The sequence below is a fragment of the Mobula hypostoma genome, chromosome 7 (genome assembly GCF_963921235.1).
Source record: "Mobula hypostoma chromosome 7, sMobHyp1.1, whole genome shotgun sequence".
NCBI classification, from domain to species: Eukaryota; Metazoa; Chordata; class Chondrichthyes; order Myliobatiformes; family Myliobatidae; genus Mobula; species Mobula hypostoma.
The window spans coordinates 67,787,438-67,813,213 of record NC_086103.1 but is presented as its reverse complement, the minus strand read 5'-3'; the positions used below and the strand labels follow the sequence as shown (position 1 = coordinate 67,813,213).

General features: G+C 40.5%; 1 protein-coding gene across 1 annotated transcript in view; it reads right to left on the bottom strand.

The window, feature by feature from the left end:
- Positions 1 to 11,956: 11,956 nt before the first annotated feature.
- ccnjl (cyclin J-like) overlaps positions 11,957 to 25,776 on the bottom strand; it is a 77,246-nt gene continuing 63,426 nt past the window's right edge. Inside the window, exons 3-5 of the mRNA XM_063053569.1 lie at positions 24,771 to 25,070; positions 18,977 to 19,136; positions 11,957 to 15,957 (exon numbers count right to left, since the gene is read on the bottom strand). Of these exons, the coding sequence (XP_062909639.1) occupies positions 15,495 to 15,957; positions 18,977 to 19,136; positions 24,771 to 25,070 (923 nt within the window). The 3' untranslated portion in view covers positions 11,957 to 15,494. The remainder of the gene's footprint in view (positions 15,958 to 18,976; positions 19,137 to 24,770; positions 25,071 to 25,776) is intronic.

The window sequence follows — 25,776 nt, the reverse complement described above, 5'->3', positions numbered from 1 at the left end:
TCTTATGAGGATGGGTTGAGTGAGCTAGGGCTTTCCTCTTCAGAGCGAAGGAGGATGAGAGGTAACAACGGAGGTGTACAAGATGATAAGAGGCATAGATCGAGTGGATAGCCAGAGACTTATTCTCAGCACAGAAAAATTGCAAATACAAGGGAGCATAAAGTGATTGGAGTATAGGAGGTTGTCAAAAGTAGGTTCTATACATAGAGCAAAGTACATGGTAGAGGCAGATAAATTAGGGACAGTTAATAAACTCTTATACACATGGACATTAGAAAAATGGAAGGCTATGCAGGAGGGAAGGATTGGATTGACCTGAGAGCAGGTTAAAAGGTTGGTACAACATTGCTGTCCAAGGGGCCCGTTCTATTCCAGCATCTGTAGTCTCACGCTTTCGTTAATGTAGATGGACACATCATGCTAATGTGGATCTGGTGGACTTTACCAGCCTATGACTCAATAACTCTCAGTTCAGTACGTAGCTTTATAATTGATCTAATGTTTATGCTCTTGAACGTGCACATGGACAGGAAATGTTTAGAACAGGGGTTCCCAACCTGAGATCGATGGACGCCTTGTTTAATGGTATTGGCCCATGGCATAAAAGAGGTCGGAAACCCCTGGCCTACAGGCCAAACACGAGCAATGCCGACCAAGATGAACATTGGTCAAAAGGGTCCATTCTTGCGCTATTATCTCTATGATATCCATGCCATATCACATACCCAAGCAAGTCGCCAAGGATTTCAGCACCAGTGTTTTTGTAGCAGCTATTCGGAGCCCTTGTCTCTTGCATAAACACAATAACCGCAATGTTACAAATGTGGATAAATTCATGTAACTGTATGACTAAGGTTTGCCTCTTATTTCAATTGAACTTAATGCCTTCTGAAATATTGTACCAGTAGCTTAGAACCTATCAATCAGCACATCTTTGTGATCTGGGAGGACAACTGAGCTTATGGGGGAGACCTACATCATCCTGACCTTGACCACACATCTACCTCTGATTTCTAGCCGTCTCCTGAATCCCCAGTTCTGACCACACATCTGATTTGTGTTCCTACCACACTTGCATCCCCCAACTCCACATATGCACGTCTTGTATTACCAGCCCCTGGACCTAACCATGGTCACAAATCCAACCAGTGTTCGTGCTCTCAGACCAGTTCCAGCAACAGCTACCGAGCCACCCACCTTTGTAGCTACCAGTTCTGGTTGTACAGCTGCCAGTATTGCCACCCCTGGCACAGCTGGCCAATGCCCAGCTTGGACTGCACCCCAGTCCAGGCTCCAAACACTCACCTACCATGTCCAAGATTCAAGGTGGTTTTATGTCATTTCCTGTACTCAACTGTAAAGGAGAATGAAATAATTGTTACTCTGGATCTGAAGCAGCACAAGAAAGAACAGGAAAGATAAAGAATACAGTAATAAAAAAACTCAATAAATATAAGTACTTAAGATAGCCTCCTGCCAGTCAGCCACTGCTTTATCCATGCTAGAATCTTTCCTGTAATACCATGGGCTCGTAGCTTGTTAAGCAGCCTCATGTGAGGCACTTTGTCAAAGATGTTTTGAAAATCCAAGTACACAACATCAACTGATTCTCCTTTGTCTCTCCTGCTTGTTATTTCTTCAAAGAATTCCAACAGATTTGTTAGGCAAGGTGTCAGGCAACCATGCTGACTAGAGCATATTTTATCATGTGCTTCCAAGTACTCTGAGACCACATCCTTAATAATCGACTGCAACATCTTCCCAACTACTGAGGTCAGACTAACTGGCCTATTGTTTCCTTTCTTCTGCCTGTCTCCCTTCTTAAAGAGTGGAGTGACTTTTGCTATTTTCCAGTCTTCCAGAACCATTTCAGAATCTAGTGATTTTTGAAAGATCATTACTAATGTCTCCAGCCACCTCTTTCAAATCCCAGGGGTGTACGCCATCTGGTCCAGGTGACTTATCCACCCTCAGACCTTCCAGTTTGCCAAGAATCTTCTCACTATTAGTGGTACCTTCACACATGTCATGACGTGGAAGCTTGCCAAAACTTCCATTTGGTATGTCTTTGATACATTGTTCTATCAGTCACTCCTATAAGTTGTATGTTGACAATCTTCCATAGAGGATGATTGGCTGACAGTTTATATCTCCTCCAGTATCCAGTGTGTGTTCCTCATATTTCACTGTTTGCTTTGGTGAAAATAAATACAGAAGTCTTTGGCGAATACGAATGTGGTATATGCTTAACTTTTTATTTTGTAATGTTAATCCGGCTAATAAAGGCTATACTATGCAAACTTGTGAAACAGCTCCCTCTCCAGGACCCTTTAACAAACAACAGCCTCACCAAATGCAGTTTCCTGAAACGCCAGCATGGTAATGTAAATACGGGAGGATTTGTGAAGACAGAACTCTCAAGTCAAAGATCCTTTATTTCAGATTTCTGCTGTCTGCTGTATTTTGGCTTGGAATGCTGTGTCCATATTATTGAAAGCCGGTTGATTAATTTCAAATCACTATTGTTCAGCTAAGTGACTTCATTAATACCTAGATTGGCTGCATAATTAAATTGATTGCCCTGATGGTATATTTTCAAAGCTTCCATTATCCCATCACTAATGACCTTGCACTCGCCTTGTCACTTCGTGCCTTCACACATCTCTCCGTATATAACTTGGCTGAGGCATTTAAAAAGTGAAGGTAGTAATTTTCTCAGGAATGAATATTACAGGAAAAAACAAGGATGGATCTGAATCCGAGCATCTGGTTATGACTTGTGAATGTGAACTTACCTACCCAATTTTCATTTCATGTAGCAACCATCGTCTCTTCCTTCCATTAAAAAGGTGATACAGATGATATATGCAAAGAAATATTATCACACTTTATCTGCCTTGCAATGTTTTTATTAGTTAACTATATAACATGCTCCAGAACTTCAAAACATTTTAAGTGGTTGTGCAAACAGATGTACCAATGTGAAACCAGTCTAATTGCATTTTTATTGTCATTTTTTAACAGCTGCATTGTCAAATGTCAGGTATGTTCTAGCTTGTTGATCGTTTTGAATTATTTAAAGCAAAGAGTGGTATAAGAGTGAAGAGCATTGCTACAGCAGTTTACAGAGAAACAAGGACAAGAAAAATTAAGAATTCTCTCAGTGCCATTTTTATGCCGGGCTGCTTCAAAATGCATTTCCCATTGTAGATTTTCCTATCTTCATTTCTGCCACAATGCAGATGATTATAGAACCCATTAAAGCAACAACTTCTTGTCACCTGCAGTGCAGATCACACGAAAGCAGAAAGTTCAATCAACAGGTCTTGGCCTCCACTAGTGCCAAATTGTTGTGCAGTAATGAGGTGGATGAGTCAGACGAGCTGCTGTAACCAACAACCACAGTTCAGGTGACATGGAAGCAGAGGGAAATTGTAATACCAAGCATCATACGTTGCCTGTGTTGCTCAGGAGTCAAAGGGCAAGTTGGGACCTCCCTTTCTGTTGCCGTGCGTCGTCACTGATTGCTGGTGAGCGCTGGAAAATGTACAGGCATTAACGAGAATGTGGGAACTAAAATAACAGGATCAGTATAGGTTTGGTGTGGACGAGTGGTCAACGGACAGCACAGACAGTGGGCTGAAGGGCCTGTTTCTGTGCCGTATCTGTGAACTGTGAATCCAAAATATCATGAGTGCAGCTGTTACTGGACGTCTCAGAGAGTCAGGGTAAAGAGACCAGAAATGGAGCTGTTACGACTCTCTGCCTGAACAGAAACAATGGTCAACATGTAGCATTTGAAGAAAAATCCTCTGTTAACATGTACAGTAATTGGATAAATACTTCCTCTACAAATACATTTCAAAATTTATCAAAAAGAACTATATACATCCATTAAGATAGATGACACTCCTAAGTAAAAACACTTTGAAAGCTGCAATGCTAGTTTCTTTCTTTTTGTGATTTATTTTTTATTGAAGTTCATTATCAAACAAAACTTTCCATAAGATGTATTTCAGATACTGTACATATATATCATATAGTCATATTTGTCACAAATCTCCACATCATATTTATCTGAGGTATACACTTATAGAAAGGAGAGGAAATCAATCAAAAGAAGAATTCTATGTACAAAGTAGGGAGTGATTTTTTTTACAACATAGTCATTGACTTGTGAGAATAAAATTAGGCCGAAGAGATGATACGGAGTTAAACTATTTTTCCCCAGTATGAATCAAATTGTTCCAACTTCTGATTGACAGATGCTGTCATCTTCTCCATTTTGTAAATGTCCATTGTAATTTTCATCCATACATTTAGAGTTGGGCTCTCCTGTGATAACCATTTCCTGGTAAGGGTCTTTTTACCAGCCACCAGCAGTATATTCATTAAATATTTATCTCTTTTCAACCATTCTTGAGGTATATACCCAGAATATATGGAACAGTGCTAGTTTCTATTTTATGTTTACTTCAGAATAACCAAAGCGAGGGAGGGAACCTAAGTTTTCACGATAGATCAGCATGGTGGTTCTAGTTCTAAACTATGAACTCTGCGGCATGTATCAAGGGTCTGGGGTAAAGTTCAAATCACTTGTAGGCAGCTGGGAATGTTGAAATTAACTTAATTAAAAGGTGATCGAAAATGGGAGTAGCACGATCAGCTGGTGTCATTCAACAAAATTATGGCTAATCTTTTAACCATAAGATTAAACCACTTTCCAGCACTAATTCTATATCCTTCAATTCCCTCGGATACACACTCCTCTTGAGTACAGAATGCCAAAGATTCAACACCCTATGAGTGAAGAAATTTCTCACAAGCCAACCTCTTAGTTTGAGAACAAGTCCCTTGGTTCTAGACACTCCAGCCAGGAGAAATAAATTCTACACCTGAGACAAATTGAGAGAGCGGCAAGGTATATTGAAGTAAATAATTTTAAGAGCTCATTCACATTTAAAATAGTGAAGAATATTATTTATGGTATTAGACTGGGAAATGTTGATTTACAAGGGACGTGGGTGTCCTTGTACACTAGTTACAAACGATTATCATGCAGGTGCAGCAAATGCCTTAAGTAGGATGCATTAAGTACAGGAGGAAGAAAGTCTTTCTACAATGATACAGGGTGTTGGTGAGACCACATGGAGTATTGCATGCAGAGTTGATCTTCTGGCCCATGAAAGGATATTCTTGCCCTAGGAGTACAACATAGTTTAACTGAATTGATTTTTGGGAATGACTGACATTTACGAACTCAGCAAAAGTCCCGAATCCAAAATGTTAACCATTTTCTCTTTCCTCAGGTGTTGCTAGGAGGAAAGAATTTTAGCTACATAGAAAAACTAGAAAAGGTTGAAATGGGAACAAAGTCAATTAAAGTTAGATTTGACAGCCATGAAGTATAAAGAGCCCGAAACCACTTTAGAAGAGCTCTGCAGAGATTTAAAGTTGGTTGGTAAAAAGATCAGAGACAAGTTAAGAATTTGCTTCTTGCTGAGGATAATGGGGATCTAGAACAATGTTGGGGCAAACTCTCATATACTTCAAAAGATTAGTATACTCTTCAAATACCTAGTTGGTATTAACAGCTAGTTCGATCTTTCAGGCTGACCCGGTTCTAATGGGGTGCTAAGTCTCTTGAGCCACAAATCTCTGTTCTCTGATAAAGGCCATGATAAAGATTCTTTTACTGCAAGTCTTCACTGATCGCAGACTTGCTCGTTGATCTTTCTTCTCTCCTCAGGCAGTTCCCAAGGATTGAGCTCAATTTGCCTTCACTCCATTTCTTTGATTCAGGCAGTGCTCTCCTTCCATGTAGGTCAGGATCCTGTGTCCTCCTGATGTGTGGCCGTGAAAACCTCAATACCATTTCAAAATGCTGGAGTGAAGGGTACTAAGGGGTGGATTGGTAGAGGTATACAAGATCACAAGGGGAATAGATAGGGCGAAAACTCATAGCCTCCCCCCGCCCCCCAAGGAGGGTGGGGGGTGGGGAAAGTGTTAGAAAACAAGGGAACATTGGTTTAAGGTCAGAGTTTAGTGATTTGAAAGGAACATTGGGGCAGCTTCGTCACGTAAAGGGTGGTGCACATGTGAAATAATGGCTGAGATGGACACAGTAGCACGTCCAGTGAACCAAGCTACCCAGCCCTATTCAAACCTTCTAACCATATTTACCGGAGCACCATCAAGAGAATGGATGAACCCTGAACCATGAGATCTGCTGTCTGCAGAGAGTCAGATCAGAGGTATTCAAGACTGGTGACCAAAGTTTAGAGTAAATTTTATTATCAGAGTACATATATATCACTCTATACAACCCTGAGATCATTTCCTGCAGGCATACTCAGCAAATCTATAGAATAGTAACTATAACAGGATCAATGAAAGATCAAGCAGAGTGCAAAGATGACAAACTATACAAATACAAATATAAATAAATAGCAATAAATAATGAGAGCATGAAATAGGAAGATAAAGAGTCCTTAAAGTGAGACCATTGGTTGTGGGAACATCTCATTGGATGGGCAAGTAAGTGTAGTTATCCCCTTTTTTCAAAAGCCTGGTGTTTGAGGGATAGTAGCTGTTCTTTAACCTGTTGGTGCGAGTCCTGAGGCTCTTGTACCTTCTACCTGGGGGCAGCAGCGAGGAAAGAGCATGGCCTGGACGTGAGCATCTCTGATGATGTTAAAGTAGGTCAAGGTACAATCTCCAGAAAGCAATCTTATAGGAAAAGTGGCAACTTGGGACTAAACTTGAATCAATGTAGGAAGCTCAACATTTGTGGCAAGGCTTGAATACTATCAACTCTTATGAAGTTAAATTGAGCGACACAGGAGTCAGCAAGGACTTCACCCCCAAAGGTTCAGAGGTTCATTTGTCATCACAGTATGTCTGCAGTATACAACTCTGAGATTCTTCTTCTCCAGATAGTCACAGAAGAAAGAAAACCATGGAATTTCAAAGAGAAACAACACTGACTCCCCCGCCCCCCGCCACCACACAAAAAAAAAATGGCAACAGCCTCCACACCCCACCTAAATGCACGAAACTCAACAGGAACATCGACCAAATGAGCCTGATGCCTTCTATGCACATGTTGACCATCAAAGCATAGAGGAGCCATTGCGAACTCCCTTGATGATCCTGTGATTTCAGTCTCTAAGGCTAATGTGAGAGGATCCTTCAGGAGAGTGAGCCCACAAAAAACATCTAGTCCGGATTGTCTACCTTGTGAAGTACTAAGGACCCGGCAGATCAAATGGCTGGAGATCCACTGAGATCTTTAATCTCACGCTTCAGCAGTCTGAGGTACCCACCTGCTTCAAGCAGGCTTCAATCATACTTGTGTCCAAGCAACACATGGTGACTTCTCATCAACTACAGCTCAGCATTCAATACCATCGTCCTCTCAAAGCTGATTGACAAGCTCCTAAGACCTAGGCCTCAATACCTCCTCATGCAATTAGATCCTCAATTTCTTCACTTACAGACCCCAATCAGTTCAGATTGGCAATGACACCTCTTCCACATTCCCCATCAGCCCCCAGCTTTACTCACTTAACACTTATGACTGTGTGGCTAAGCACAGATTCAATGCCATATTCAAGTTTGCTGACGTAGACCGAATCAAGGGTAATGATGAATCAGTATGTAGGAGGGAGATTGAACATCTGGCTGAGTGGTGACATTAACAACAACCCCTTACTCAATGTCAACAAGACCAAGGAGCTGATTATAGACTTCAGGAGGAAACCAGAGATCCATGAGTCAGTCCTAATTAGAGGATCAGAGACAGAGAGGGCCAGCAACGTTAAATTGCTTGGTGTTATTATATCAGAGGATCTGTCCCAGGCCCAGCACACAAGTGCAATTATGAAGAAAGCACGGCAGCACCTCAACTTCCTTAGGAGTTTGCAAAGATTCAGCATCTCAAACTTTGACAAACCTCTATAGATGTTTTGTGGAAAGTATATTGACTGGCTGCATCACAGTCTTGTAATGGAAACACCAATACCCTTGAATGGAAAATCCTATAAGAAGTAGTGTATATAGCTCAGTCTATCACAGGTAAAGCCCTCCCTACCATTGAACACATCTACATGAAACATGTGGTGGGAAAGCAGCATCCGTCAGGGATCCCCACCACCCAGGGCATGCTCACTTCTTGCAACAGGAAGGTGGTATAGGAGCCTCAGGACTCTCACCACCAGGGTCACAAACACTTATCAACCATCAGGCTCTTGAACCAAAGGGGATAACTTTACTCACCTGATCACTGAAATGTTCCCTCAACCAACTGTCTCACTTCAAGGACTCTTCATCCCATGTTCTCGATATTCATTGCTCATTTATTATTTCTTTTATTTTGTATTTTCAGTTTGTCGCCTTTGGCACCTTGGTTGAACACCCGAGTTAGTGCTGCCATTTATTGATTCTGTTATAGTTATTCTATGGATTTATTGCAAGAAAATGAATCTCAGGGCTGTATATATTGACCAGTACATACTTTGATAATAAATTTACTTTGAACTTCGAGAGTGTCCTGACCAGCTGCATCACCGTCTGGTATGGGAATTGTAAGGCATCAGACCGTAGGATCCTGCCATAGATTGTGAGGATTCTGAGAGAATAATTATCAGCATCTCCTCTCCACCCGCCCCATCAAGAAGTGCTGCACTCACAGAGCCCTCAGCATTGTCAAGGGCATCTCCCATCCCAATCTCTTTGACCTCTTACCGTCAGGCAGAAGGTAACACAGCACAAGAACAAGGCCTGTTAGGCTGGGTAACAGCTCATTCCCCCAGAATGAAACTTCCGAGCACCCTGATACCAGCCCGTACACATCATTTATGACAGCATCAGTAGCAGTATAGTCACATATGCACTTTAGGCCAACTTGCACATGCACAGAATTTTTTAAAAAATTGTTAGTATTATTTTACATATCTGATATATGTACTGTTTTGCACCTTGATCCCAGAGAAACATTGATCCATTTAGCTGTATGATTATGTAGGGTTGAATGACAATAAATGTGAACTTAAAATATCAGCTGACAATTTCCCCCCACAGATCCTGCCTGATCCACTGGGATCTTCCAGCAGCTCATTTTTTTGATCCACATTCTAGCATCTACAATCTCTAGTATCTGTTCTTGTTGCTTTCCCTCAGAAATGCAATAATTTCAAAAAAGTTACTGATTAGAAACTTTTCATTGGAACGAATCCTGTGAAAGCTTTCATAATTGTGTTTTCATTTTATGTTGAGGCTCAGAACGAGAAGTGGCAAAGCATCAAATGTTGGTGAGGGAGGTGGTATACAGGCAGTGCCACACTTTTCATGTCTGAAAGGATAGGAGCCAGGAGGGAGATACGTTGGGAGAGATGTGGACAAGGGAATTATGTAGAGTAATCCCTGCGGACAGTTGGGGGGGGGGGGCGGTGAGGAAAAGATATGCCTAAGTGGTAGGAACTCATTGAAGATGGCATTTGCTATAGAGAATGATAGAGAGTCATGGGATGGTAGTTAAGGACAAGGGGAACCCTATCTTTGTTATGGGATGGGTGGATCAGCTGAGGGCAGATGTGCAGAAAGTGGAGATATAGGAGAAGGTCATGGCGGAAGAGAAACTGATGGTGGAAGGACATCTCAGATGTTGTAGAATGGGAAGCTTCATCCTAAGAATAGAACTGAGAAAAGGGAATAGCATTATTACGAGCGATAGGGAGCAAAGAGGTAGAGTAAAGATAACTAAAAGCCAATAGATTTGCAAAAGGTGTCAATAGATAATCTATCTCCGGAGTTAGGGACAGAGATCACAAAAGGGGAGAGAAGTGGCAGTGATTAATCAGCAGACACTTGCAGGATATAATTTTGTGTCAAGCATTATGGAAATTGGAGAATAGAATTAAAGACATTCTCTCATTCACATTACACAATAATTCAATACAAGGATATTGCAACATTAGCAGCTGTGATTTCTATTATTGTTCAACAAGAGCTAACGTGAAGCAGGAAGCAGTGTTGCAGGTTTTCAAATAGCTACACAAGTAAAGAACAAATGGAACACCAGTATAGTACACAGTGGTGCATAGTTCACTTACTGAAGGATAGCAAATTAGAATGAAACAATTGCCAATAAATCAATTACATAAAGAACCTGGAACCACACTTTAAGTATACACACCATAGACTGTCGCACTATACTATTTTATATTAACACATGCAGTGGGCTTAAAGACAACACAACAGAACTATGTCTGGTTCAGTCAGCTTGCCCTCAAACTTGAATATTGAGCAAATATTGAGACAATACACTGTCTGAATCATTCCACGTTTCCACAAAAGATTGTTCCTGTAAACCCATTTCAATCAATTGGTTCTCATTGTGGATGCCTATTCAGAATATTGGGTAGCACAGTAGAGTAGCAGTTAGCAATCACTGATCTGCGTTCAATTGCTACCACTGTCCACAAGGAGTTTGTACTATTTCCCTGCGACCGCATAGGTTTCCTCTGGATGTTCCGGTTTTCTCCCACATTACAGACATGTGGATTAGGGATTGAGAGATGTAGGCATGCTATTTTGGCACAGGAAGCTTGGCATTCTTGCATTCTGTGGCCATCACAACCCTAAACCGTGCTGGTCATTGATGCAAAAATGATGCATTTCATTGTATGCTTCCATGTACATCTTGCAAATAAAGCCAATCTTCAAAAATAATGTAAAGTCAGATAGATACTTTCTAAGGTCTATGAGGAAGTATTTGAGCTTAAGTTTGATAGTCATGAATGTTAGGAGGTATCAGGTTAAGGTGAGGAGAGTCAGCTAGCAGGAAGTGACAACTGCTCTAGTGATGGAACTGAGTTGTGCACTTTGGCCTGCCCCCCCACTTTCATTCCCATTTCCCTCTCTCACCTTATCTCCTTCCCTGCTCATCACCTCCCCCTTCCCGTTCTTCCATGGTCTTTTACCCTATATCAGATTCCCCCTTCTCTTTCACCAATCAACTTCCCAGCTCTTTACTTCACCCCTTTCCTGGTTTCACCAATCATCTACCACCTTGTACTTCTCTCCCCCCCCCACCCCCCACTTTCTTGCTCTGACTTCTCATCTTTTTTTCCCCAGTCCTGGTGAAGGGTTTTGGCCCGAAACGTTGACCGTTTACTCTTTACCACAGATGCTGCGTGCGTGTGTTGTTTGCACTTTGGCTATCATTTTGCTGATAAATTTTGCACTTGATCTTGACAAATGCTTTATTTGATAGCAAAGGAAGCCAAACAAGGGAATGAGTGGATTGCAAGCACAAGACTCGTAGTTTTGTTGAACTGAACGCCAAACAGTTTCGTATGAGATGCTGAAATGCAGGTTTTTATCAATGGAAAACAGAGGTTATAAAATAGACAATGAAAAAGACAGGGGAACCATGTTTCAAATTCTAGGTTGCGCTCAGTTAAGTTGCATAACTACATATTCTATAATTAGAACCAACAATTCTTGTCTTTGGGTGTGTGAAAATAACAAGTCAGAATTCTTAGTTATATCCAGTGACATCTGAAAACTGCACTGATATAACCTCGATAAGAACAGGATTAGATGCAATTACATTGAATATACATGTATTATTGCTCATGCAGGGGTACAGAAGGGGTACACCACTCAACAAGTTGCATCTTTAAAAAAAAACTTTTCAGAAGAATAGACTGATTAAGCTGAGACATGGACCGTATCCTCTTTCCGTTTATAGTGAAATATGAATGAGAAGCCTAGATTAGTCCACACTCTAAATTTAGGCTAATTTCTATTTTAGCATTGGATCTGATAGATTGAAGGAAAAAAACCAAGGCATCAAAACATAATATATCGAGGAAATTGAATATACAGTGAAGTGACCACAGAGACATGCATTTGAGATTAAATAATGAGAACAAGAATAAATAGACTGGCATTTATTTATGATATTTTTTTAAGTACACAGAATTTCACATCCGTCATGTCTTTAAACTTCAGTTAGCCAGATCTAAGATTTATTTAAATACTAGCAAATATTAGTGTATCACTCAGCAGGTAACTGACTCTTGCATTACTGCTCTTGAAAATACATGGATATTTGGCAAACATCACCAAATGAAAGAAATCCCTTTAAAACAGCAGGAATAAAATGAGCTTTGTATAGCAGAATGGAACTATAACAACATTTTTGGTCAGGAGTTTTCACTTTTTTTTAATATAGTTAATAGCATTGTAGGATTTTCAAAGCTTAGCATTCCCTTCATGAATTCAGTGGAATGCATTTTACATTATACCATCCTCTCTAATACAACGTGTATTACCCTGCTTCTACTCAGTAAACAAGTTACTGGTTGTAGTGTCTATTGAATAGGATGTGTGCATAACACCATATACATAATACATCCTCATTCCAGTGCCTGGTCATCTCAATGTCTCAAACAAAGTCTGCATTTGACATAAAGTCAACAAATCTAATAAATCTTGGGTGGAAGACTCCCAACTTCCTAATTGGCATGCCATACAAAATGGCTTTATTCATACTCCCCATCATACATCTTACAGTGAAACTAATTTACATCTCAACACAAGATGCTAATTCCAATTAACAAAAGTTTGTAAGGCTAAATAAAATAGATGTTTATTATGTGCTTGATGATATGCCTCACATCAATTTATATTTATGAAGTGTTAAAAGTATCAATATCTAAATGCAGAAGGCACTTTAAACACCATTACATGTGAAATCTGTTGGGGTAGACATCCCTCAATGTACTTGTTTTGAGATTGTTTAGTTTAAAAATATTTTATGTAAAAAAAAAACACCACACAAACCAAAAACTTTGGGCAGACTGAGGTCAGAAATTGATCAGAGGTTTTCAAATAAGTTCTTCATGGAAGCTCATCCCGGTGTCATATTTAACAAGTTCTTTAAAAAAATAAATAATTTATCAAAAGTTGTATTTCTGGACATATTAAAACTATCCCTATACTAATAAAAAGTACAAGCTGCTTACTTAGCACACATTTGATGGCAAGTGCAGTGACGTAACAGCACACTGAATGAATTCCAGCTGTCTGTAATTGTACTGTCAGCCAAGCAAAGGGACAGAAATCAGAGCGCTCCCTCTGGCTGCTCCAACACATGGAAAAGCTCCATGCTGAAGGCAAATCAATCAACAACCGCTCACTTTTGATGACTGATCCAAATGAATTTTGTGTAATAACCTGACATGGGCAAACATACTGTTGCTTTACTATTTGCAGCAGTAGCATTTGTATTCCATGCTGGAGTGACCTTGATGTGGAACTTATGCAGATTGAAGCAATTCCAAAAACCACTGCGGCTCTCAACTAAACTTCATGTTATTAAATTATTTGGTATGTGTTTGCTTATATTCCCTTCCACACAATCACCAGCAAAACATTAATGGAAATGACCAGTTTCTTGGAACAGGTCATGATGTGACACAAAGGGTGGGGGGGAGGGGGGGGAGGGGGAGAGAGAGAAAGAAGACTTACGGTAAATATTAAACTAAAGCTAGATCATTGCACTATTCACTCATTAAAGAAATCTAAAATTTTTCACCGCATTAAAAGATAAATGGTGAACGTTTTAAATAAGTTTCTCTATTCGGTGATGAAGAAAACTACAGATATTCAGGTACATATTCAGAATCATAACTAGGGTTACCATCAAACAAATTAGGAAAACATATAGCTTTAAAGTTCTCTCCTTGTCCTTACTCAGAAATGTGAACCCTTTTAGTAATTCTTCATGGATGAATGTGGACTATTAGTGAGAAATTCAGTCACAGAGGTCACTGCCAAGACTCATTCTGTCCACATAAGTACAATCCTGAAGTAACCCGAAATGGGAGTGTGGGCTAATTTCTACCTTTTTTTTTCCCAGGACTAACCTGAACAGTGATAGGGTTGGGACAAAATTGTGCAGGACAGACTAAGTAATAGCTTGCATCTTCAATCAGTAATACTGACTTAAATAGGAGTACTTAAAAATTCAAACAATTCTACACTGCCAGACATATACAAATACTACTGTTCTCATGAGAATTAAATAAAAGGGCATTGAAAATGAAACTGCTGCATAGTTACTAAAACAAAAGATGTTTATGAAGGAAATGGCTAGCTGTTTGTTAGGTCTGAGTTCTAATTTACATATAATTAATACGAGATTAAAACTTTACTGCTTAAATGATTTTCATTTGTTAGCTTACAATAATGTCTATTTAAGACAATCAAGCAAAGTTTTCAGAAACATGCATTTTTAAAATTAGCAGTTAAAGCCACTGGATTCTTTTACATCAACATAAAAATTACAAAAAAAGTAACTTGCTTGCAAAGGTGGCTATACTCTAGCACTGTCATTTGCCATCTTCAATGCAATGGAACGGAAATGCAAACCAGTTACTGAGGTAATTGTCATGCATTTATGTTTGGCAACAAGACTGCGAGAGATATCTAATACTTTTACCCTTCTGTAGAATTTTTAGACTTGAATTACTGAGTTCACCCTTGCATTTGTACATGCAACTCTTTCCTAGTTTGGTCATGCCAGCTCATTGGATGCACCTTCAACAAACCAGCAGCTTTCTCTTGATCCCTTTACTAAGCAAACAGTCATGAATTGGAAAAAAAAACAAGCGTTTAATCTTTTACTAATCGATCCCCTAAATAGCTCTAATCTTAAACTCTGAATTTTCAGTAGGCTATCCCAATGAAAGCAGCTCTCAGATATTCCACATCCACCCACACCTCCCTGCAAATGACGTTAAAATTCATAAATGAGAGAGTAATAAATCATTGTCTGGTAAGGTTACAACTGCTACTGTTATGAGCAGTATGTCTATGTTACTGATTTGCCTGTTAATTAAAATGAAAAGGTACAGTGCTGTAAACAGTATAAAGTGTAGATACAGCTAAGATACAAACCATATTGCACTTGGAAATGTCTCTATACTCCCTGGGTTATATACCAGAACATCACAGGCAGCCAGCGATAAATTAGAACAAGTGGAGGCAACAGCATTGTCTTCAAGTAAAAAAAAAAGCATGCCCCCGATAGCTTTCATGTAAACAATATAAAAATGTCACAGTAATAACAGACCTTTATGTGAGTTAAGGCAGCAGCTTAAAAACGCTCTTTACAAAGAAAAGATCTTTACTTCAAATCTATCAAAATATTTTATATGGCTTCCTGACATCCCTTTGGACTACTTTGTCTCAAAAATATTCCTCCAGAATACCAAAGTGGGAGCATTCACAGAGTCTAAAATAGTGAGCATTCTTTCATCACAGGGACTTTAAAAGAGAAAAGCTACACTGTGAATGCACTCTTGCATATCCAAGATAAGAAGTTCAATCCATTGACAAATTGCATTTCTTCTGAGGCCAAGAAGTAGATGGCACTTAACAATTTGGAAGGTTGCTGAAAGATAACTTGTTGGCAATTACTGTCATCTGTCAAAGCAGCCAGTTGTATATGTGTGATGTCCACTTAAAAAATTACTACCATAAGCCACAGTGATGCAGTGTCTGGGCTCTGTGGTTATGGCAACCTGCATAGCAATGGGTCCCTGAACAGGCAGTGCTCTAACCGTGGGCTGTAAACTGGCCTGCAAACTTGGATATGACTGTAGAGTATAGTTGCTGCCAGAACTTCCTGAGATAATGGTAGCCCGGCGGCCCTGCACATGGCTCCTATGGGCTTGTATTGAAGCCTGAGGTTGCAAAGGTGAATGGAACTGTACCAGCTGGGATGAGGCATTCTGGGTTAGATGTTGGTACGGAGCCTGCTGAAACAGGAGCTGGGGTGAGGATTGGTGGAGATGCTGCTGCTGTACTGCTGTTTGCTGCTGCACAGCTGCTGACTGCTGTCCTTTGGTTTTGTTGGCTTCTTTGACATCATTGTCATGGGCACTAAAAACAAAATAAAACATTTCTAATATCAGACACTCTCCATTACAATTTTCATTTTCATTATATGTTGGCATGAAAAATTCAGTTTGTCAAACTTAATTTCTCATTAGAATAGTTTCCAACATCTTATTAATTGTATTTCTTGATAATTGATTACCCGTTTGTGATGAAAAGTGCACTGAATTCTAACTAAGTTATTGAATTGACACAAGGCCTCTTCCAACCTCTCCAAGTGACTCAAGCAGAAAGTGCCACTAAATAGCAATGGAAGGTTAAAAACACAACAGAATCAGGTTTAATACCACTGGCATGTGTTGTGAAACTTGTTGCTGCGCAGCAGCAGTACAATGCAAGACATAACTGTAAAGTATATATTAAAAAGCTTAAATTAAAGAAGTAGTGCAAACACACCTCACAAAAGAACATTCAGATCTAGATGCTTTCCAATTAGTGTTCTGAACCAGGAAGGTAAAATATCATACCCAATTCTCACAGTGATATTAGTGTACCTAATAATGCTAACTAGAAATACATGAGTTCATTCAAGTGAGTACAAATGACGCAGGAAATTGTTAATGCTTTTCAAACACATCAGAAACTTCTTGGATTAGTACTGCCGACAAAATGGCCAATTTAATTAAAACTGGAGACGTTTTAATTACTCAACAACAGTCTTAGATACGTATATTGATTAGGTATATACATTTTGCATTGTCCTGAGGTAATTTTATGTATTGCACTGTACTGCTATCACAAAAGAAAGTTCATGACATATGTGATGGATGATAAACCTGATTCCGTTATGGGTTTCTATCGTGGACTGAGAGTGGAAAAGGGGAAGGGAGGGGGGAGGGAGAGGTTTGAAATCAAATAATCTTGCCTGGTGTCTCGGGGCGGGGTGTGTCTACACATATGCCACAACCCAACCCCTGACACTCCTCTGTCACCTGCCCTGCACCCCTCTGTGGCACTCCACCCTTGCCATTCCCAACATCCTGTGCTCCAGCCAGATTAGCTCTCTGCTCCACACTGACAAATACAGTACCGTGCAAACATCTCCAGCACCCTAGATTCTACATGTGCCAAAGACTTTTGCACAGCATTGTATATGATCAGATGAGAAGGCAGTTAACAGTGAGCAGGAGCATTACTCCCAAGATGCTGGATTTCAGCAATAGTTATTAACATTGGATAGGACAGAACTCTAATTTTCCTTTCAAGAAATGGATCAGTAGGTGCAAGTTCTAAAATAAAATAATTCACAGGCACACAGTTAACAATGGGCAGTATTGTTTTCTTGTTCTTACTTATTAGAATAACACATTAGGTAGTTGTTATGCAAGATAGCATAGCGTTTAGCTCAACGCTATTACTGCTTGGGGTATCAGGGCTCGGAGTTGAATTCCGATGTCATCTGCAAGGAGTCTGTATGGAATATGTGGGGGTTCTCCGGGTACTCCAGATTCCACTGTTCAAAGACAGTGAGTAGGTTAATTGGTCCTTGTAGATTGCCCCACGATTAGGCTAGGGTTAAGTTAATGGGTTGCTGGCAGAGAGGCCAGGAAGACCTATTCTGCAGGGTAAATAATAAATAGAAAATAAAATAAATAGGAACATATTAAGTCTGCTTATCCAGCAGTCCCCAACCACCGGGCTGCAAAGCATGTGCTACCGGGCTGTGAGGAAACGATATGAGTCAGTTGCACCTTTCCTCATTCCCTGTCACGCACTGTTGAACTTGAACATAGGGTTGCCAACTGTCCCGTATTTGCCGGGACATCCTGAATATTGGGTTAAATTGGTTTGTCCCATATGGGACCGCCCTTGTCCCATATTTCCCCCGCTAAGGTAGAGCGTTCCTATGAAACCTTTCATGCCAAAATGGCGTAAAGCGAAGAAGCAATTACCATTAATTTATATGGGAAAAATTTTTCAGTATTCCCAGACCCAAAAAAATAACCCACCAAATCATACCAAATAACACATAAAATCTAAAATAACCCTAACATATAGTAAAAGCAGGAATGATATGATAAATACACAGCCTATATAAAGTAGAAATAATGTACGTACAGTGTAGTCAGGAAGATTAAGCCAAAACCGGTTTGTGGGGAAAAAATTGGCACATACGCACATGCGCACCTCACGCATGTGCACATAGATGCCCGCGCAAGGCTTCACGGTCATGGTAGTCTTTCCGGGGGTAAATAGAAGTGTCCCGTATTTGACTGCTAATTTGTCCCGTATTTGGGAGTGAGAAAGTTGGCAACCCTAACTGTAAAAGACGTGTTGAGGTGAGTTTAACCCTACTTGAACCCCACCCCCCCACCCCCGGGTGGGCAAGAATATTCTCAATATTCAACCGGTCCGCAGTGCAAAAAAGGTTGGGGACCCCTGTGCTTATCCTTTTAAAAGAAAACTGTGCCCACTGAAATATTGCACAGGACAATTAAAAACTACTGACATTGGAGATCTAAAACAACAGAAAATGTTTTGATTGAGGCTTCAACCCAAAATGTAAATTTTGCTTCTCACTCCACAGATTCAACTTGAACTGTTAAATATTTCCAGCATTTTCTGCTCTTAGTGAAAAAGATTGGCTCTGGATTACACAACAGGCACTGCAACCAAAGTCTCAATTTTATTCAACTATTTCCATATAGACACAGCCAGAGATCACAGATATGCAGATTTGTCTCCTGAAGAGGAACGCATCCCACACACATTTTAAAAAAAGAGTATAACATATCAAATCAAAATATTCACTTTTAGATTTAGCATGTTCTCAGTGTTGTTCTTAAGTCTTCTAAATTGATGAAAGTGCAAGCTGAGATTCAGTTTTGGTTTATTCTACTCTAAGAGATAAGTAATATTAGAAAAAGGATAAAGGAGGATTTTCTAGTACCATTTAAAATCAATTCAAAGAGGACATAAGAACCATACAAATGCAAACTGATCAAAATGCAAACCAAGCAACTGTTCTTTTCAAGAGGGGGAAAAAAAAGTGGATGCATCTTACATCAGCATGAGCTCAACACATGGAGTTAAGTGCTCCCACGTATACCCAGTCAGCAGGTGAAGATGAGTGGTTAGGGATGGACTGATGTGTAAACAAATACGGGATGCCGTGATGCAGGCCGCAGCTACCAGTGATGGACGAAAACTCAGAAAGTTGTGATCTACAAGAAGAGGAGCAGAATGTCATTAAGAATTAATCACAGTAATTCCATAATTCATGATTCCAGTTCATGTAATGAACCCAAGGATATTTTGCATGGCAATACTGATGTAAAAGCATTTTTTGCATTAGAGCACAGAAGTAAGCCCTTTGACCCACCGTGTTCACTACTGAGCAGCCACTTAGACTAATCTCATTTTATTTTCCTGTATTCACATTAATTTCCCATCAATGCTACCACTGTATACTTACATTAAATACTTCATTACATTTTCTTTGCTAATTATTCATTCTCAGTTATCCAGTCTGCAAACTAATCTCCACTGAAGTCATCTAGTTTGTTAACCTAGTTGCAAGAAAAAAAATTGTGAACCCTTTGCAATTATCTGGCTTTCTGCATTAATCACTCGTTAAGTGTTGTCTGATCTTCATTTAAATCAAAATAATATACAATCTGCCTACACTAACAACATACAAGCAAATTGGACTTTTCATGTCTTCATTGAACATATTGTTTAACCATTCACAGTCCAGGCTGGAAAAAGTATGTGAACCTTTGAATTTAATAACTGGTAGAACCTCCTTTAGCAGCAAAAACCTCCACCAAACATTTCCTGTAGCTGCTGATCACACTTGCACAATGGTGAGAAGGAATTTTAGACCATTGCTCCATACAAAACTCTTGCAGTTCATCAATATTTCTGGGATACCCCGCATAACAGTCCTCTTCAGGTCATGCCACAGCATCTCAATTGGGTTCAGGTCTGGACTCTGATTTGGCCATTCCAAAACATAAATTTACGTTTTAAACCATACTATTATTTACTCTTGTATTTCGGACCATTGTTTTGTTGCATCATCCAATTTCTATTAAGCTTCGGGTGACAGACTGCTACCCTGACATTCTCCTCTAAAATATCTTGATACAATCTTGACTTCATTGTTCCCTCAATGACTGCAAGCTCTCCAGGCCCTGAGGCAGCAAAGCAGCCCCAAACCATTATGTTCCTTTCACCATGCTTCACAGTTGGGATGAGGTTTTGGTACAGGTATGCACTGGTCTTTTTCGCCAAATATAGCAGTATGCATTTCTGACAAAGTTCAACTGTTGTCTCATCTGTTCACAGAAAATTGTCTCAGAAGCATTGTGGAACATCCAGGTAGTCTTTTGCAAAATTGAAAGGTGCAGCAATGTTTTTTTTATTATTTTGGAGAGCAGTGGTTTCCTCCATGTTGTTCTTCCATTAACACCATTCTTGTTCAGTCTTTTTCTTATAGTGGACATATGAAGAGAAACTTTAGCAAGTTCTAGAAATTTCTGCAGGTCTTTTGCTGTTACTCTTGGGTTTCACCCCACGTTGTGCTCTTGGTGTGATCGTTGCAGGATGCCCACTCTGAGGGATAGTGGCAACACTAGTGAATTTCCTCCATTTGTCGACAATTTCGCTTACTGTGGACTGATGAACACTCAGGTCTTTAGAAATGCTTTTGTAGCCTTTTCCAGCTTCATGCATCTCTACAATTTTTTCTTCTATAGTCCTCTGAAAGTTGTTTTGATTGGGGCATGGTATACATAAACAAACCTTTCTTGAGAAGAGCAGGCTCTGTCAATAACCTATCTTTGTGTGTCCTTTTTAATAGGGCAGGGCACCTCTACAACCCACACCCCCAATCTCATTTCATTGATTGGAACACCCGACTCCAAGTAGTTTTGTAGAAGGCATTACCCCAGAGGTTCACACAGTTTATTTTGAACTTAGAATGTGATTGTTTAAATGGTGTAATCAGTATTGACGAGAAGTAGTACAATGGTTTGTGTGTTATTAGTTTAGGCAGATTGCATTTGTCTATTATTGTAACTTAGATGAAGATCAGACCACATTTTATGAGTAATTAATGCAGAAAACCAGATAATTGCAAAGGGCTCACAAACTTTCCTGCAACGGTACATCATCACTTTAATTCTTCACATCTGTGAAATGTTAATGCACACATTTAATGATTAAATTCCATTGGCTTCACTCATCCTCCTGATCCCAAATTTCCAGCACTCCCATCAAACAATACAAGCCAAAGAAGCATTCATTATCTTATTTCTACCGATGCCAATAATTCATATTCTTATTTTTCAAAAAAAAAAGAAAAAGGCAAACAAATGAATACTTATAGTTGCTCTTTGTATCTTGGATATACCCCAAGGTGCTTTACAGCCCAACAAATTATTAAATTTAGCATTAACTATTATGGAACTTTTAGAAATTGTTTTGTGGTGGTGCTAATTCAGAAGCTTTAAATGTCATTCTGGGATGAGTGCAGAGCTAACAGTTAGATGGGTTCATGTGCAAGATGTCATTAATGACAATGCAAAATTTTAATATTTTATTAAATCAAGGCATTTTGACTTTCTCCCTACATTGCTCCAGCATTAAAAAGGAACAGCATTACTCAGAGGATCAATTATCTTAAAATGTTAATTACACTTTACTCAATGGGCCAAATTTCCTCATAACCTCAGGATTGATTTCTGATCTTCAGCAAAGTTAGCTGAACTTGTCAAAGACGGCAGTTGTGATACTACATTTAGGCCTTATTTGGGATTGAAAATCCTCTGGAGATAATGAGCATGGTTTAAATGTGATGCTTTTCTCCAAGCCTGGTGGAAGATGGAAATCTGAAGAATATAAATTGGATCTCACATGATAAATGACTACTTGGAAGTATTATCAAAGGTCATCCAATTCCTGTAAAACCCTATCCCACCATAAATTAGTGCCTTAGGGGAGCAAGAAAGGAAGCTTCTGTCTTTTGGATAGCACATGGGATATAATGCAAATTCCACTTGTGCTTCAAATTTAGAAGCATTCATCACTGGAGGCAAGTACCAAATGGCGCTACAACAAGGGATCATTACATTTACAGGAAGTGTAAGAGATTCTGCAGATGCAGGAAACCTTGAGCAACAGACATGAAATGCTGGAGGAACTCAACAAGTCAGGAACCATCAGTGGAAAGGAATAAACAGTCGATATTTTGGGACAAGACCTTTCATCACAACTGGAGAGACAGGGGGCTGAAGCCAGAATAAGGTGGTGGGAGAAGGAGTACAAGCTAGTGAAACCTGCTGATGGGGAAGGTTGATTGGTGGGGGAGAGGGGAACAAAGTAAGAATCTGGGAGGTTGTAAGCAGGCGGGGAAGAGAAGGGGTGAAAGGGAAACCACAACAGGCAATGGTAGAAGAGGGAAAAGGGAGGGGTAAGAAATTACCAGGTTAGAGAGATATTGATGTTTATGGCATCAGGATGGAGGCTACCCAGATGGAATATGAGGTGTTGCTTTTCCAACTTGAAGGTGGTCTCATCACGGGCAGTAGAGGAGGCTGTAGACCAACATATCGGAATGGAAATGAAATGGGTGGCCATCAGGAAATTCCATCTTTTGTGGCAGATAATGTGAAGGTGCTTGATGAAGCGGTCCCCACATCCATGTCAGGTCTCACCAATGTAGAGAGGTGGCCACATTGGGACCACTAGGCACCATAGATGACCCCAATAGACTTGAAGGTAAAGTGTTGCCTCACCTGGAAGGACTGTTTGGGGCCCTGAATGGTGGTGAGGGAGGTGGTGTAGGGGCCAGTGTAGTACTTGTCCCACTTGCAGGGATAGGTGCCAGGGTGGGGGGAAGAGATCAGTAAGGAGGGACAAATGGTCAAGGGTTTCACATAGAGAACGATCCCTATGAAATGCAGAGAGTGGGGAGGAAAGATTGCTTAATGGTAGGATCCCATTGTAGATGATGAAAATTATGGAGAATGGTGTGCTGGACACGGAGGCCCATGGAGGTTGTAGGTAAGGACAAGGGGAACCCTACCCCTGCTATGGGCAGAGGGCAGATGGGTTGAAAGCAAATATGAGGAATGGAGGAGATATGGGTGTGGGCAACATCTGAAGTGGGGGAAAGGAAACAGGTGATGGAGAAAGTTGATTGGTGGGGGAGAGTGGAATGAAATAAGAAGCTGGGAGGCTGTAAGCAGGTGGGGGGAAGAAAAGGGGGAACATACTGGACCACAGACCCAACTAGATCCCCCCAACCACCATCCTCCTCTGTCTGGGGAAACAAGTTCTCAATTCCTCTTTTGGCTCCTCCAACTTCTCCAAAGCTAAGCTGTAGGCATGGGCATATGCACAGGCCCGAGCAATACCTGCTTTTTTGTCAGTTATGTGGAAAGTCCCATGTTCCAATCCTACACTGGTAACACTCTCCAACTCTTTCTACACTACTTTGTCGACTATATTGGTGCTGCTTCCTGCATCCATGCTGAGCTTGCTAATTTCATCAACTTTGCCCTTACTGCCCTCAAATTTACTTAGTCCATCTCTGACACCTCCCCCCTTTCTCAGTCTGTTTCCATCTTGGGAGACGGATTATCTACTGATAACTTTTGTAAATCTATCGACTCTCACAGCTATCTTTCTTCCTACTCAGTCAATTGCAAAAATGCTATTCCTCTTTCTCAGTTCCTCCATCTCCATCATATCTGTTCTCAGGATGAGGCTTTCCAGTTTAGAAAATCTGAGATGTCCACTTTTTAAAAGAATAGGGTTTCCTTTTCACCATCAATGTTGCCCTCATCCAAATCTCCTCCATTTCCTAAACATGTGCCCTCACTACATTCTCCCACGGCCCAATGGGGATGGGGTTCCCCCCATCTTTAGCTACCACCTCATGAGCCTCTGTATCCAGCATATCATTCTCCGCAATTCCGTCACTTACAACAGGATCCTGCCACTAAGCATGTATTTCCCTCCCCTTCACCCTGCACCTTCCGTGGGGATCACTCTCTTGTGAATCCCTTGTCCATTCATCTCTTCCCACTGATTTCCCTCCAGGCACTTATCCTTGCAAACACCTTATCCCTGCTACACCTGCCCCTATACCACCTCCCTCACCACCATTAAAGGCCCCAAATGTGCCTTCTAGGTGAGACAACACTTTAACTGCGAGTCTGTCAGGGTCATCTCCTGTATCCAGCCTCTTCCACATCTGTGAGACCCTACACAGATTGGGGGACCACTTCGTCGAGTATCTTTGCTCCATTTGCCACAAAAGGTGGGATTTCCCGATGGCCACCATTTCAATTTGTCTTTTCATTCCAATAGGTCAATCCATGGCCTTCTTTATGGCCATGATGAGGCCACTCAAGTTGGAGGATACCGCATATTCCATTTGGGTAGCCTTGAACATATATTTCTCTGATTTCCTATAATTTCTCCCCCCAACCCAATTTTCCATTCACTACTCTAATTCCTGTCTCATCTCTTATCTTCTCCTCGCCTCCTTCTGCTATGCCTCCTCCTCCTCTTTCTCCCATGGACCATTATCCTCTCCTATCAGATTCCTCCTTCCAACTAACACCTTCGTGTTTTATATTTCATCTTTTTATTTTTTCCCCCACCCTCCTCTAGATCTGGTTTCACCAGATCACCTGCCAGGTGTACTCCTCCTTTTCTCCCCCAGTCCTGATGTAGGGTCTCAGCCCAAAACATCGACTGTTTATTCTCTCTATAGATGCTGCCTGACTTGCTGAGTTCTTCAGGCATTTTGCTAATTATGCTTCTAGTTTATTTCTTTAACATACCTTGAAGAGACACTTCTAAAAAGTAATGGGCATATTTTTCCATGAAGGCTTTGGTTTTGGCAACGGAGGTAAGCGGCCAACCATTGTGGAGGTCACTCTCGTGGACCGAGCCTGAGAGGTAGTAGTCGATGAAGTGTGCAGCTGTGGGCATGCAGAGGTTCCAGTTGAAAGTCTCAAGCAACAGAAGCTCCATCTGGAGCAAATCTCGTTTGTTCAGCACCAGATGCAGACTATTCATGAAGCCCAGGCTGTTGAGCTGCTCCAACTTCGGCACCCGATCTTCCTTCTCTTCAAATTTGCCTTAAGACAGAAGCATTAAGAGTCAGAATTCCACTTTCCAATCCGATTTATCACATGCCTCAAACAGAATAGAAACTCAGAGTTAAAAGCCAGTTTATTTTTAAGGCAGCAATCACTTCAATTACTTAATGAATTGACTGCAGAGTCCACTCAAGAGATTGGGGTAGCTTGTGCAAAACAGTTTTCCTCCAAATACTGCACTCATAATTCTTGACCTGGGATTTATAAGAGTTAAATAATTTGTATTTACTAGGAAAAAAGAAAATTGACTAAAGTAAAACAAAGCTTGTTATTTTGAGAATGCCAACACACAGCAACATCCATTACACTCACACTTCCTTATTTGTAAATGCCAAACCACAATAGGAAAAAGCTTACTGAAACCTGGATTATAAATGTTTGTAAAGGTCAGACAAACACTTAGAGCTTCCAATTTCCGGTCTGGCAATAAAAGCACTTATACCCCTTTCAGGGGCTTGGCATTTCAAAGTATTCTGCACCCTGTCTAAATGGAGGGCAAATTATGTACAACAATGTGATATTACCCAACAGGCTGCTTCAAACAATGGATATTGAAGGATTACCTGGGTCATAAAGAACAATTCTATCCGATCTCTTGAAAATGTCATGGATTTCTGAAAGTCAGATGGAAGGCAGCCGACAGAACAGATGCCGTCATGGTTTAATGTTTCAACTGAAAGGCAAC